At 38.3% G+C, this 15,248-nt stretch overlaps 1 protein-coding gene across 1 annotated transcript; it reads right to left on the bottom strand.

Moving 5' to 3' along the window:
• Positions 1-2,453: 2,453 nt before the first annotated feature.
• Positions 2,454-3,410, bottom strand: LOC125111518 (olfactory receptor 51F2-like). The gene has a single exon (XM_047753478.1). The coding sequence runs from the start codon at positions 3,408-3,410 to the stop codon at positions 2,466-2,468; it is 945 nt and encodes a 314-aa protein (XP_047609434.1). The 3' UTR covers positions 2,454-2,465.
• Between the last annotated feature and the right edge of the window lie 11,838 nt (positions 3,411-15,248).

Raw genomic sequence — 15,248 nt, 5'->3', positions numbered from 1 at the left:
TTTGCTTTCTCTGTGGCATGTAGAAATTCCAGGGCCAGTGATAAGAGCCATGCCACAGCAGTAACCCAAGCCACTGAAGGGAAATGCTGGATCCTTAACCCACTGTTCCACAAGAGAAATCCTTATTTCTCATTTTTAACTTGCTCTTATCAGTTTGGCTTTGCCTCTTTGTATCTATTTCTATGTCAGGTGATTTGTGACTTCATACCATGGTTGTAATAAAGCAGAATTACCATTATAAGTTCTTTGCAATTTGAACTATTCAACATTTGCGCCCTTTACTAAGTTTTCTTGCAAGTGGGTACATCTGTAATAAACATTTTAATGCAAGTACATTTTTGCATTATATTCCTTACTAGCAATAGGCTCACTTACAGCAAGAAGCTGATCTTGTTCATATTTATAGTCTCAATATCAGTCCTAAAACCTGTTTCATTATAGGTACTAGATACATGTTGTTGTTGAAAAAATAATAAGGATATAATTTGGGATGGTCATGGCCCTGGTTTTATCCTTTTTATTTTCAAGTCTGTAGGACGCAGAGCTGATGCTGCCTCATATGGTGCAATGTGCCACTGTCTTATCATCTTCTGTGAAGAAGTGAGTGTGTGAAGTCGGGCGGGGCAAATCAGACTAAATCTAGGGCGCTGGGGTGGCAATGAGCTAGAATAATTGTGGCAGAGTATTTTGAGACTATGGTAGGTGTGAGTTGAGCCTAGGTAAATAAATGTTAAGAGTGTTTCAAAGCATTTCTCTGTCTATAAAATTAGCGATCCAAAGCTAGCGTACCCCATAGAGATCAAAGGTGTGTAGAGGAATAGACAATGGGGTTTGAAACCAGTTGGGGCTAATACCCAGGAAGGTGTTGAATAAGAGAGCTGAAGGAAGAGAGAGATAGGTAGGAATTCTGAGCAATGAGCAGGTTTCTCTACTTTGTTTCATGTAGTTCTCGAAATAAAAGTCAAATGTCCCTAGAAAATTGCATTTCTGTCTGAAATACAAATGATAAAGATATTTGCTTTAGTTTTTATTTTATTCATATCTAGGAAGAGAAATTCATTAAGAAGTAAAAATAAAAATCAAGTTCACACAGAAGGTGGAAAGACTAGACTTGAAGGAATAGATCAAGGAGGACTTTGGCTATTTCTATAAAATCTTTTGTTAGTGAGAAGGTATCTAATATTTCTTATACAATTAAATTTAATTCAAAATCCTTTTAAGCTTTTTTTTCCTGATTATTTGATGAAAAACAGAAGGGAGATAAAGCACTGGAGTCCTAGAAACCTATAAGGAAACCATGATTTAGTTGAAAAGACTTTTAGTATTACAGATGGAGATGAAGAGATATTTGGTGTTAGAATAGACAAGAAATACAGATTTACTGCATGAAGGAGCAAAAGCTGAGTGAACATTTGAAGACAGTTTATAAGTTTTTGTCTTCTGCATTCATAAATTAAGAAACAAACTTACAAAATAGCAGTAGTTCTGGGAAGCCTTCCTATTCAAGAAGAGAAATGACTTAAATTATTCTTAGTCAAATTGTGCCTGATGCAAACTGGGATAAATTGCTAAGACTGCAATCTCAGGTTCCAAAATAGCTCTTTCCCTATGTGATTTGGAAAATCAGAACTATGATCAATTACTAGATAACACAAGAAGGAAAACTAGCATCAGTTATAAGAGAAATTTCTTATGCTACAGCCTTGTGGAAGTTATAATAGTTATATACAAATGTAGAGCCAAAAATACTTCTTTGGCTGTATTCAAAAGATACAGACAAAGCATTGGGAAAATCGAATTACAGAAAGATCAGATGTCATTGTTGTAATCATGAGAAATTTAATGAAGGTATTTAAAGACGAGCCTTGACACATAAGTAGAGTTTCAAATTGGAACGATGGATGTCAGGGTTGAAGTGGAATTTGTAGTAAAGCACCCATTTAGAAAAGTTGCAAGTACACAGTAGAAGAGTTAGCAGACTGATTTTCTCATACTTGCAGAACGCAGGAAGAGAGAAAGGGGTAGATTAAACTTTAAAGGAAAATTGAACCTGAATTGCGAAGGACTTCATCATAGACAGGAGTTTTTGCTTCATTTAGGTGGTGTATGAGGAATAATATCCATGAAAGAGAGGTCTGTTGGTTTGTTTTAAAATTTTATTTGAGCTGGCTATTTGGAAAAGTAATTCAAAGTGAATGATAGGAGGTGTTGGGAAGAAATAGCATCAAGACAGGAGTTTCATTAGTCATCTGAAGAAACAGGATAAGTGACAGATAGTGAGACTATGAATTATATTTTGGTGGTAGAAAAGATAAGCTTGTCTTAGGTGGGATTAACTTGATTTTGGAGATGTTTGAATTGGATAGTACCTAGTTACACCCAACTGTAAAACTGCATTGGTCTCCAACTCTAATTTGTGATCAATTTTCACTGACTTGGAAATAGGTCTTTGGGGGGCGGGATTGTTAGATGTGCGTTCTCTTGGAACACACAAGTTTGAGCATAGCTTTTTGAATCTGCTTTGTTTTCACACTATAGATGATGGGATTCATCACAGGAGGAATGAGCAAGTACATGTTAGCAATGAGCGTGGGCACATAGGATGGAGCTTCTTTTCCAAACCTGTGGACAAAAGACAGGCTGATCAAGGGGATGTAGAATATGGCCACAGCCGTGATATGAGAAACGCAGGTGCTAAAGGCCTTTTTCCTCTCCTCTGGGGATGCAATGTTGAGAACTGAGCGAATAATCAAGGCATAGGAGAGCAGGATAAAGACAGAGTCCACTCCAGCAGTAGAGATAATGGCAGTTAGTCCAAAAGCGCTATTGACCTTTGTATCTGAACACGAGAGCTTCATCACATCAGGGTGGAAGCAGTAGGAGTGGCGGAGCACACGACTGCGGCAAAAGGACAGACGCTTAAGAAGCAGGACTAGTGGTGCCAGAATGACCGTGCCCCTGGTGATGACTGCCAAACCAATCTGTGCAATCCTTGTGTGCGTTAGAACGGTAGCATATCTCAGGGGGTGAGAGATGGCCACAAAACGATCAAAGGCCATAGCCAGGAGCACTGAAGATTCCATGAAAGTGAAGAGGTGAATGAAGAACATCTGTGATACGCAGGCATTGAAGCTGATCTCCCGGGCATTGACCCAAAATATTCCCAGTACGGTCGCCAGCGTTGAGAGGCATAAGCCAATGTCCGTGGTGGACAACATGGAGAGGAAATAGTACATGGGCTCATGGAGGCTTGGCTCAGTGAGGACGATGAAGAGGATTAAGGTATTTCCAGAAAGGGCAGTTAAATAGAGGCAGCAGAAGGGGATGGAGATCCAGACATGGGCCCATTCAAGCCCAGGAACTCCAGTCAAGAGGAAGGTGGGCAAAGTGGTGTTATGGAAAATTGGCATTGTGGTCTGCAGGAGCAGAATTCTCTTGTGAGACCTTGACTTTCTAAATTTAGAATTTTAAAATCATTTTTAGTTGACGTTTAATACACAATCAGTAGAGTGCACAAAGCATTGAATACAGCTCAATGAAGCCTGGCATCTATGTATACTTACGTGACGACTTCCAAGATCAACTGAGGCATCATTACCACCAACCCAGAAACCTTCCCAATGCTTCATCCTCATGATTGTCCTCTCCTACAGTTGCCATTGTTCTGACTTCTATTACCATAACTACTTTTGTTTGTTCTTGATCTTGGTGTAAATAGAATCATGCAGTATGTACCATTTGCATCTTGCTTCTCTCACTCAGTATTATGTCTATGATATTCATCACTGAAACAATATATTTAAGTTCAATTTAATTTCATTTTATTTAGCTAAATCTATTGGTATTTATCATTTATTATCTTGTACTCTTACCAATATTTGTATTATATTTTTATTCTTCAACTGGATTATAAACTTATTAATATTGACTCATCAGAATAAGGGGTTAATTTTAGCAAATCTTTGCTTCATAGAATTCTTTGCTTATAGTACTCTATATGTTTTTGCTAACTGATTTGTATTTTATTTGCCCTTCCTGAAATAGTCTAACCATAAGCAGAACTTTGCCTAAGACAATAATTGACTAATTTTGTCTTGGAATTTTAGAATTATTAAACTCAGATTCCAAGTGAAAATTCATTTTAACTTAGCAGGGGAACATCTCTGTTTCAGGGACTAGGTATACCTAAAAAGCCACCCCAGATGATTTCAGTTCATCCTATCTCAAAACATGTATTTACTAAAGGGAACTAAAAAGAAGATGCTTCAGGTCCCATAAGTCTGAAGCTTGATAGTATTCTTAATTTTTTTTTTTGTCTTTTTAGGGCCGTACCCTCGGCATATGGAGGTTCCCAGGCTAGTGGTCTAATTGGAGCTGTAGCTGCTGGCCTATGCTGGAGCCACAGAAACATGAGATCCGAGCCACATCTGTGACCTATACCACAGCTCATGGCAACGCTGGATCCTTAACCCACTGAGCAAGGCCAGGGATTGAACCTTCAACCTCATGGTCCCTAGTTGGATTCGTTAACCACTGAGCCACCATGGGAACTCCAGTATTCTTAATTTGTAACATTAAAATACTGCCTCAATTACCATTATGGAGCCTGCCTCTGATGTGGTAAAAATCAATAAGGAAAACCTTTTGTAACATGTACACCCTGTTCCTTATGGGATTATTCAGATATATAATATATGAATAATAAGCCCACATTCTATACAATGTTCCAAGCATTTTATGTAGATTATTTCATTTGATGGCAATCACATTAAATGTCAATGGACTGAGTGCTCCAATCAAAAGACACAGAGTGGCAGACTGGATAAAAAAGCAAAATCCTTCCATCTGTTGTCTATAAGAAACTCACCTTAGGGCAAAGGACAAATATAGATTGAAAGTGAGGGGATGGGAAAAGATATTTCATGCCAAGGGACAAGACAGGAAATCAGGAGTTGCAGTATTCACATCAGACAAAATAGACTTTAAAACGAAGGCCATAAAGAAAGACAAAGAAGGACACTATTTAATGGCTAAAGGATCCATTCAAGAAGAGGTTATTACAATCATCAATATATATGACCCTAATATAAGAGCACCCAGATACATCCAACAAATACTCATAGACATAAAAAGAGAAACTGATGGGAATACAATCATAGTAGGAGATTTTGACACCCCACTCACATCTATGACAGATCCTCTAGACAGAAAATCAATGAGGCAACAGAGATCCTAAAGGACACAATAGAAAAGTTAAATTTAATTGACCTTTTCAGGATATTACATCCAAAAAAGCAGAATACACATTCTTCTCAAGTGCACATGGAACATTCTCAAGAATTGATTACATGTTGGGGCACAAAGCTAACCTCAACAAATTTATGAGTATAGAAATTATTTCAACCATCTTCTCTGACCACAATGGCATGAAACTAGAAATCAACTACAGGAAAAGAAATGAGAAAAAACTTACTACATGGAAACTAAACAATATGCTACTACAAAACCAATGGATCAATGAGGAAATCAAGAAGGAATTTTAAAAATACCTCGAGACAAATGATAATGAAGAACCACTCAAAATCTATGGGATGCCGCAAAAGCAGTGCTCAGAGGGAAATTCATAGCAATACAGGCATTCCTCAAAAAAGAAGAAAAATCTCAAGTCAACAACTTAGCCTACCACCTAAATTAATTAGAACAAGAAGAACAAAACCTAAAGTCAGGAGAAGGAAGGAAATCATAAAGATCAGAGAGGAAATCAATAAAATAGGGATTCAAAAAACAACAGAAAAAAATCAATCAAACCAAGAGCTGGTTCTTTGAAAAGGTAAACAAAATTGACAAACCTCTGGCTAGACTCACCAAGAAGAGGAGAGAAAAAAAAACAAATAAACACAATAAGAAATGAAAAAGGAGAAGTCACAATGGATACTACAGAAATACAAAAAACCATGAGAGAATACTATCAACAATTGTATGCCAACAAATTTGACAACCTAGAAGAAATGGACAGCTTACTAGAGACTTACTGCCTGCCCAAACTGAATCAAGAACAAATAGGTCAACTGAACAGACCGATCACTAGAAATGAAATTGAATATGTCATAAAAACACTCCCTACAAATAAAAGTCCAGGACCAGATGGCTTCACAGGTGAATTCTATTAAACATACAAAGAGGAACTTGTACCCATCCTCCTTAAACTTTTTCAAAAATTTGAAGGAACACTCCCAAAGACATTCTGTGATGCCACCATCACCCTAATTCCAAAACCAGACAAAGATATCACCAAAGAAGAAAACTATAGGCCAATATCTTTGATGAATATAGATGCAAAAATTCTCAACAAAATTTTAGCCAACCAAATCCAACAACATATAAAAAAGATCATACACCATGACCAGGTGGGATTCATCTCAGGTTCACAAGGATGATTTGACAAAGCTAAGGAAGAGGTATTTTTATTATAGATAAAAATAAAGAGAAATTTAGAAGATCAATTACCAAAGATAAAATGTGAAACAGATGATGCTGGGAACCAGAAAATAAGACTTTAGAATCTGTGATATTAAAAACTATACTACACTTTCCAATGAAAATAATAATTATAATAATAGCAATACTTCAATGATATAATCTCTATTAATAAACAAGGCAAACATGTGTTAGAGATATCTGTGTGCAAATCTCTTATTTAACATTTCTATGGTTCAGAGTTGGAACAATTTTTTTTCTGGATTGCATGTATTTGTTATGCTATACAAATAAATTAATGACAATTTTAGAAAATAGGAAATTAAGCATAATATTGGATGCCATAGGAGTTTCCATCGTGGCTCAGCAGAAACGAATCTGACTAGCATCTGTGAGGATGCAGGTTCGATTCTTGGCCTCACTCAGTGGGTTAAGGATCTGGCATTGCCATGAACTGTGGTGTAGGTTGCAGACGCAGCTCAGATCTGGTGTTGCTGTGGCTATGGCATAGGCCAGTAGGTACAGCTCCAGTGTGACCCCTAGCCTGTTAACCTCCAAATATGCAATGGTGTGGCTCTAAAAAGAGAAAAAAATATATCCATATTGGATGCTATAATTCATATTAATCTGTAGTGAACATAACATTTATTGCAAAAATAAAGCTATTGCTCAAAATATATTTTTAACTTCTTTAAGATTTCTAGTGTTAGTTTAGAAGCCATTCAAGATCATTTCCATTAAGTATGCCCATTGTAATAAGATTTTATCATCTAATTAACTACAACACTTAACTTATGATGTGGTTAAAAATTAGTTTGAACTTTCTCCAAACCCATTGTCCATTTCCACATACTTTCCTTTCCCTAGTCATTCCATGTTTTTTATTCATTTGTTTTCCTATTTTAATATATTCACTTCTTCCCAGGCTAATCTCCTAAATCTTAGATCCATCTATCTAACTCTTTGATTTTGCCAGTAAAATATCTCAAAGTCACAGCTCAAGCACCAAGTGCCTACATCTGAATTAGCTCCCACAGCCCCCACAACTTGTATATTCTATTTCCCATTTTTATTAATATCTCTACAGATCTGCTATATATCTTTAGTAACAATGTATCAGGTTGCCTAATTCAGAAATCTGAAGGTATTCTCACCTCCCTTCTGTTTACCATCAACAGGCACATTGCAACTTTTTCTAATGAGAACTGCATACTGTTCTCAAAGTTTTCTTTTCTAAGATGTAAAACAGATTTCCATTTTAAAATATTTTAGCCAGTACTCCCTGAAACACTCTCCCAATTTTCTTGAATTGGGAGAAACCATTGCGTTTCAAAAAAGATAAAGGGGAAAAGAAATAGATCAGAGAAATACTGAAGTTAAAACTGATAGCCTTCATCTAGAATTTTTTGAGGGTAATCACCTGCTTCTAACTGAGGAATCTGGTCAAACACAGGACAGCACTTAACACCATTATCACCGTCTACACTCAGGAATCCAGAGTCTGCACCAAAATAAAAAGAGGCATCTCTTTTTATAAGACACTGAACAATAAAGTGACCAGGGCATTTTCCTTGCAGTAGACACCGTATCTCAAGAAAAACAGTCAAAGATAATACCATGGGAGGTGGGAAAAAAAAGTGTGAAAAGATCTTTCTTTGCATTAGGGAGTATGTAAAGGAAAAAATGCTATCATTAAATCTTTAAAATATTGCAGAAAAATAAAAAGGGAACAGCATCTGGAATATGCAAAGTATAATAATATGTGACTATGAAATAATTTTGTAAACCACAGCCCATTCCCTATTATATCATAAAGAAGCAGTCATCATCATCAAAGATGCTAAAACCCCTGTAGAACTAAGAAGAAAATATCTTAAGGTAATTCAGGTAATAGCACCGTCAAGCACTATAAAAGAAAAAAAAAATTGGAGAAAAAGGCCAAAATAATGAGATACTAGAAATGTGATGAATTCAAGCAAATCTTAGATATAAGCAAAAGCAGAATTAAATGGAGTAATTTAACTTGGTAATTTAAATTGAGTAATTTAACTTGGAGAATACATTTTAAAATTCTCTCATAATGCACAGGGAAAAAAACAATGAAAAGAAAACAATAAGAACATTATATTTGAGAAGGGCAGAAAGTGAAAAGCCAATATACAGGCAACTACTGTCCTTGGAAAAATAAACCAAAACTTTTGGAAGAAAAATGTCTGTTCCAAAAATAGTGTTTGGAGACTGAAAGAACTCATTTTCTTCTAAATTAAATCAGATGGAAATATATCCCATATTTGCTCATACAATGAAAAAAAAAGCCCTACAAGTTTTCTGAGTTTCTGCTACAAAGGACTGTTACAAAGTAAACTACCCACATGGAGGCAAAGCAGCAACTATCCTATGAATATGGGGATGGGAGGCACTGCGCTGGGACCTGAACTACGAAGTAGGTGGAAGGCTAGAAGATAGATGACGGGGTAATTTTAATACTGTTAAAGAAAAGAAAAATCAATATTGGGCCAGATTCTTTGCTAGTTATCTCTAGACGTTGGCACCTTAACAGCCTAATATTAATAGACTGTGACTAACATTCCTAATTTTCAGGTGACTAGCTTGGGTTCCGAGTGAAGAGCCTATTGAAACTTTCCATCAATAGACATCATGGAACCAGTGAGTGAGTCCTGGTCTGTCTAACTCTAAGGGTATGGTCATTTTATTGTGTCACCCTCACCTGTGTCCAAAATAAAAAAGAAATAAATCAGATTGCTGCAGGCTGAAGAGACCAAATGCAATAAATGTGCTGCAGAAAATGTAAACCAATTAGAAATGTAAGTTATACAAGAGTGAGGATATGCCGGTGAGGTTTGGTTATTACATGTGTCAGGAAATACATACATGTCAGAAGCACAATTTTCCATGATTAACTAAACAGATGAAACGAAAAATCCATATGGGATTTGGGATTTTTGAACAGGCGTCGGAGCCATAGGAGTCAATAAAACAGAGGGAAGTAAGAATAACCAGGAGATCAGGTACCAGGGGGTAAGTGGGGAGAGTCTTACCTTTCAAAATGTGGAAAATTAGAAGGCATACATGTAGACACGTTGGAGGGGCAATGCCAGAAGACGAGGTGAATTGTTATCTTTACTTCTGAGGAAAGTCTTCCGTTTGCTGAAGCTACATTACTCATGAAGCAGCTTTAGTCATCAGGTGTATTTCATTATCGACACAGCCAAGGACTGTTTCTAGTCTGACAACGATTGCTTGACTTGGCCTTCGGATAAAAGGAAAGGCTTCTCTTGCTCTCGTTTGCAGTGGGTGTGTGCAGGTCACCCATCCCCTCTACGAATGGAGAGCTTTTATAAGAAACCTGAATGGTAGAGTCATTCGCCCAACTGGACTCCCCAGGGGGGTTTCTCTGCCATTCTGCTGTGCTTTGCCCCTCTGCTCCCTGGCTACTTAGCTGGTACCCGGAAATGTAGGTGCAGAGACAAGCACAAAAGAACCAAAGAAAAATAAGCATATTGACATAGTAACTCTGCTGACATGTTTGGGTAAAAAGGAAATTGAATCATTACTTTGAGCATGGATATCGTATTTAAGATGAGGATCCAGTATTTCTCCTTGCTTTTTATTCTACGTGTTTCTTGTAAAGCATCTGTCACATAGCTGTCTTTTGTACAACTAAGTGAAATAACGAATGTTTTCACAGTATCTCCAGATAATAGCATAGTACCAGGAACATAGTACCTTTAATGCATATGAAATGTTTGTTGAAATGAGTAAATACATTCCCACAGTGCAGACTGGATTGTATTTATCCAAGAGGATTGAAATCAGGACGGCAAAGAGCTATCTACACTCGCATGTTCATTGTATAGACATATTTGTATGTGTAATTTTGTTATGCATTTTTAGGAAAGTGGAAAAACAGAGAACAAAATGAGACTCATCAAGGAGGGCAGGCAAATACATGAGGCATCTCCACTACAGAGAGAAGCAACACAGTCAAGCTCCAAGAATCCTGCATCACAGAACCAGAAAACCTCTCTGCTCACAACTGGGTGGCTCAGTGAAAAGACACTCTCCTTAAGGGCATTTGTTTCTTTATCTGCAGAATAGAAAGGTGAACTAGACAATCTCCAAACATTTTAGGTAAAGGTACACAGGGTTAGGATTGAGTGGTCTGGGTTTTTGTTTATTTGGGTTTGGGTTTGGTTTGAATAGCAAGACACTGTTACCATCATCATCACCGTCGTCATTATTTGCTTTCTAGGGCCACACCTGAGCCATATGGAACTTCCCAGGCTAGGGGTCCAACTGGAGCTGCAGCCGTGGCCTACACCACAGCCACAGCCACAGCCACCGGGGATCCGAGCTGCGTCTGCGACCCACACCACAGCTCAAGGCAACACCGGATCCCCGACCCACCCAGCAAGGCCAGGGATCAAACCTGCGTCGGGTTCGTTAACCCCTGAGCCATGATGGGAACGCCACAAGAGACATTGTTAAAGGTTATTTTAAGCAAGGAGGTGATTCGATTATGAGGTTAGAATGACCTTAGCATAGAGGACAAATCAGAATGATGAGAGATTGAAGGTAGGACCACCTGATAGAATTTGTGCCTATCGTAAAGAGAGACACAGATAGTAGAGGCAGCAATGAGAGAGCCTATTAAGTTTCATTTATGTCATATGGGAACGGTTTCAATGTTAAAAACTGGGGGAAATGCCAAGTGTGACACTGATAAATCAGGCCTGGCTGTTTGGGTGGGATCACAAAGGGAGGTAAAACTTTTGGTTTTGATCAAATAGAATTTTAAATAGAAAGACATGTTGCCAAGATCAGAGGATCAACCGGTCCAGTTTTAATTAATTCATTCATTACTTTGGGGCTGCACTGTGACATGCAGAAGCTCCCAGGCCAGGGACTGAGCCCATGCCACAGCAGTGACAAGGCTGGGTCCTTTAACTGCTGGGCCACCAGGGAACTCAATTGGTCCATTTTTTTTTTTAAAGATGAAAAACTTTAAAAACTTTAAAACTTTCATCTTGAATCCTTAACTATCGGAAATAATTTCCCTTGTTAACAGAAGGATTTGTTCCTGAAAGAAACCAAATAAATTTGGCTTCAGATTTAATGACTGAATTATTAAAGGGACATGTGAACTATTTTGTTAGGAAGACATGGTTACAAGTATGTCATGAGCGTACATCTTTTGAGAGCATGTTTTATTTATTTTTAAATGTGGTAAGTGTTGATAAATATTCATTGAATGAATACATAATGAACAAATAAATGTATACTTTTGTGAAAATTAGTTTTGAACAACAGATTTCTTTCCTGCCTGTCCAACACAATGTGGGGTAATGAGTACAGAAACACAGATTTAAGTTACTACAGATATTTTATAGCTGTTTGGCATATTTTCTGTAATTCTCATAAATTGTCCGAGACTAAGAATTATTACTTTCTTTAAAGTTTTAATGAAGTATAGAATTATTTGCTATTAGTAGCAAAGTATTTAGTATTAAATTGAATTCATACAACAATAATTGTCAGAATAAGTAATTATTTAATATAATAAACATGAAAATTTTATGGAGACATAATTTATGTGGAAGGGACATTTTATTATTCTGTGCCGAACAGAGCAAGTTTTTTATCTTGATTACTTTTTAATCTTTGTTTCAAAATATCTGAATCCATCTCTGCTGGCCTGCAGGAAAAATATGACGTTAATATTTACACTTTGTAATTCTATGCAACTGCTCTATTTATCTAATCGGCGATTTTGTAATCCTTGATTCTATCGCCTTGAGCAGTTTTGCTAAAAGAGAAACTCAAAAGTTGAACATATTCTTCTGCTAAGTCAATCATCTAATCACAAGTATTATAACCATTGTCTTAAAAACATTTGTCACTAATCGAATCTTCTTACTGCACTCTGTTGGATAAAGCGTGGGTAGTAGAGAGGTGTTGGGCAGTCCTGCGGCAAAAATATCTCCTCTTTTCTGATAACAGCCTCAAACATAAAAGTGGCCCCCAAACGCTGGGCTTGTGCACATAAACTTGACTGATCAGCAATGTAGACTTTGGTATCTGACTCAAGCAGGACCCATCAGATGCTTTCTCATGAGAATTTTTAACATTATGTTTCAAAAGGATTTATGGTTTGAAGAAAAGTTGCAAAAAATCATTCTAAAATTTTCATATATCCATCCTGCTGCTCCATTTCCTGAGCATTTGAAACTTCAAGGGAGGCACATGCAGCTGGGACATGGCAGACTGTTTCAGAGCCAGAAGCTCTGGCTTCTCTTTGTCTCAAGGTTCAGTGGTTTGGCTCCTCCTTGTAGCTCCCTACATACTTTTCTCTTAATTTGACAGACGTGTTGGTTATTAAAATGTGCCTTTTTTATTTGAGGCTATGGAGAATGACAGTCCTAGCTGCTGAGTTCTTAGCTCCGTCATCACAGCCTGCAGAGGCCACATTTCCCACAAGCTGCTTCCAGCCAATGACTGAGTGTAGCAGGGAGACTAAGGCAGGTCCAGTCCTGGAAGGCACAAGACCCCTCTGACAGGTGTCTTTGACTTGAGGATACTCCGTGGTCACAACTAACTCTGTTTGGAGCTGCATTATAGTCTCAGATATTTTTTCCTACCAAAACTTTCTTCCTTCTTTCGCTCCTTAATGCAAAGTCAAGCTTGCAGCAAAATACATCAGTGCTTCTAGCCTCCTTCTCATTCATTCTTTGTTCTTTTTATTTGTTTGTTTTGTTTTGTTTGTTTGTTGTAAATGTTACCTAGCCAGACCCTTGTTGGCTGCTTGTCTAATTTGCTCCATGATGTGCTCAGTTATCCATCTATAGCTAAGCTTTCTTTCTGCCCTTTGGACCTTGTTGCTTTGTATGATAACAGTAGCCCCTGTGGTTTTGGGTGATTAACCAAGGCTCTCCGGCCTCTATTATGTCAAGGACTCACCATATGCATGGATGTTAATGAGCCTGGCTCGGTGACAGCGTCTCCTATGGTCATCCCCAGTCAGCAGAGGACAGCCACTTCTCAGCTTCTTCGTGATGCTGAGGTCATTTCCAGAAGTCCATTCCTAATAGCCTGCATGAGTGGCATGCCCTTAGGGCCTTCTCCTGGGACACACTCAAGGGTGAGTCTGTTGGCCTTACATAATCTCTCCATCCCAGCTTGCTCTCTTTCCTCAGTCACGTTATTCTTTTGGCTGAAGAATGTTTCATAAAAGAGGTGGAACTTGAATACAGTGTGGATTCAAAACCGAATAGGGATGGATAGAGTATTTCAGAATGGGAAGCAGCATGATTCAAGGTGGAGTTAGCCACAGAGCACCAGAGGGATGGTGAGAATACAGGCCTGTTTGGAAACCTGGCTAATGATGTCAATAGCAAGCATCTTATTTCAAAGCTGAGATGTCAACCAGATCCATCCTTCCGAAGGAAAGAGTTGATTAATTTTTTCATAAGTTGATCCGATGCATCAATCGAAGAGCGAGAAAAGACAGAGACCACAACAGATTACAAATGAAAAAACCAGGGCATGCGTAGTGTATGGGATAACCTAGTGAAAACAAGGCTACGCCTGCCCACTCACACAGGTCTTTCTCTTTCTTGTCACTCTCTTTTATTTCTGCCTGTGCCCAGTGGGGTAAGGTACATAGTTCAAGACTCTCCCAGAGTATCTTTTTAATGGTGCCCTCTTGAGCAACTGAAAATGATTAAAATGTTAGTTTAATAAATTTATTTCAAGACCACTCTACCTACTACGTGTGTACTAGCCTAGTCCCTTTAATGACTTAAACAAAGTAGCATGAATCCGTAGCACCCTACATATTTTGTAGACCAACCATACACCTCAAGCTAAATAAACTCACCCACGATTTTGCTTGCATTTTATAAAAGCCCCCAACTACCTTACATGATGCTATGTCCAGATGGGACCTATGAATTTAAAATTCAGAAGACTATCCCTCCATGAGGAGTACAATAGTAACACAACACTTCTTACATCCTTTCACGGAGTCACTTCCCAGATACGCTTCTCCTCCATGTGCCCTTGGAAACATCTTCACCCCCAACAGCAACATAAAGAAGGGGTACAATTTTGTATTGTCAGTCACCCCAACACTTCATCCATTAGTTCTGGCCTACATCACCACGCCGCAGCTTAGATTTCAGCTTCTTGAGTGCAGGCAATTACATTTTACTGATTTTATAATTTCTATTGCTTCTTACAAGGCCAAACAGATACACCCCCAGTCGCAAAAGCTGTATCAGAGGTGCTGATAAACTGAAGCTCTTTAAAAAAAAAAAGAGAGACAAAGCTCCTCGTTGGTCGTGTTTACCAGTTCTCCTGGTATGAATGCGGATTTCAGGCTGCCGCTTTGACGTCGTTGACAGGTTGAGAAGAGACGCCCGCTCTGGCTTCTTGCAAGCTGGCGTGAGCTGGCGGCAGCACTGCCCACAGACCTATGGTCTGTAGCACTCGCGACCCGTTCCCCGTACCTACGACCCCTTTTCCAGCTGCAGTGAAACTGGTGTGACTTCCACTAGGTTTCCACCTCCATTTTCCTCTGAACTTTCCTACCATCTTATGCAACTGAGTTGTAAGGTTCTTCTTGCCTCTTAAATTGATATAGTTACCAAGAGTCTTATTTTCAGGAACCACATGCTCTAGGTTTAGCCATGTATGACTGTATATAGGCTGAAAATCATGAATTCTTTACCTTGGTTCTTTCACTGAGAGAG

The sequence above is a fragment of the Phacochoerus africanus genome, chromosome 11 (genome assembly GCF_016906955.1).
Source record: "Phacochoerus africanus isolate WHEZ1 chromosome 11, ROS_Pafr_v1, whole genome shotgun sequence".
Classification (NCBI taxonomy): Eukaryota; Metazoa; Chordata; class Mammalia; order Artiodactyla; family Suidae; genus Phacochoerus; species Phacochoerus africanus.
This window is presented reverse-complemented; position numbering and strand designations above follow the sequence as displayed.

Coding starts and splice junctions, on each gene's coding strand:
- LOC125111518 (XM_047753478.1), bottom strand. CDS start 3,410: ATGCCAATTTTCCATAACACCACTTTGCCCACCTTCCTCTTGACTGGA.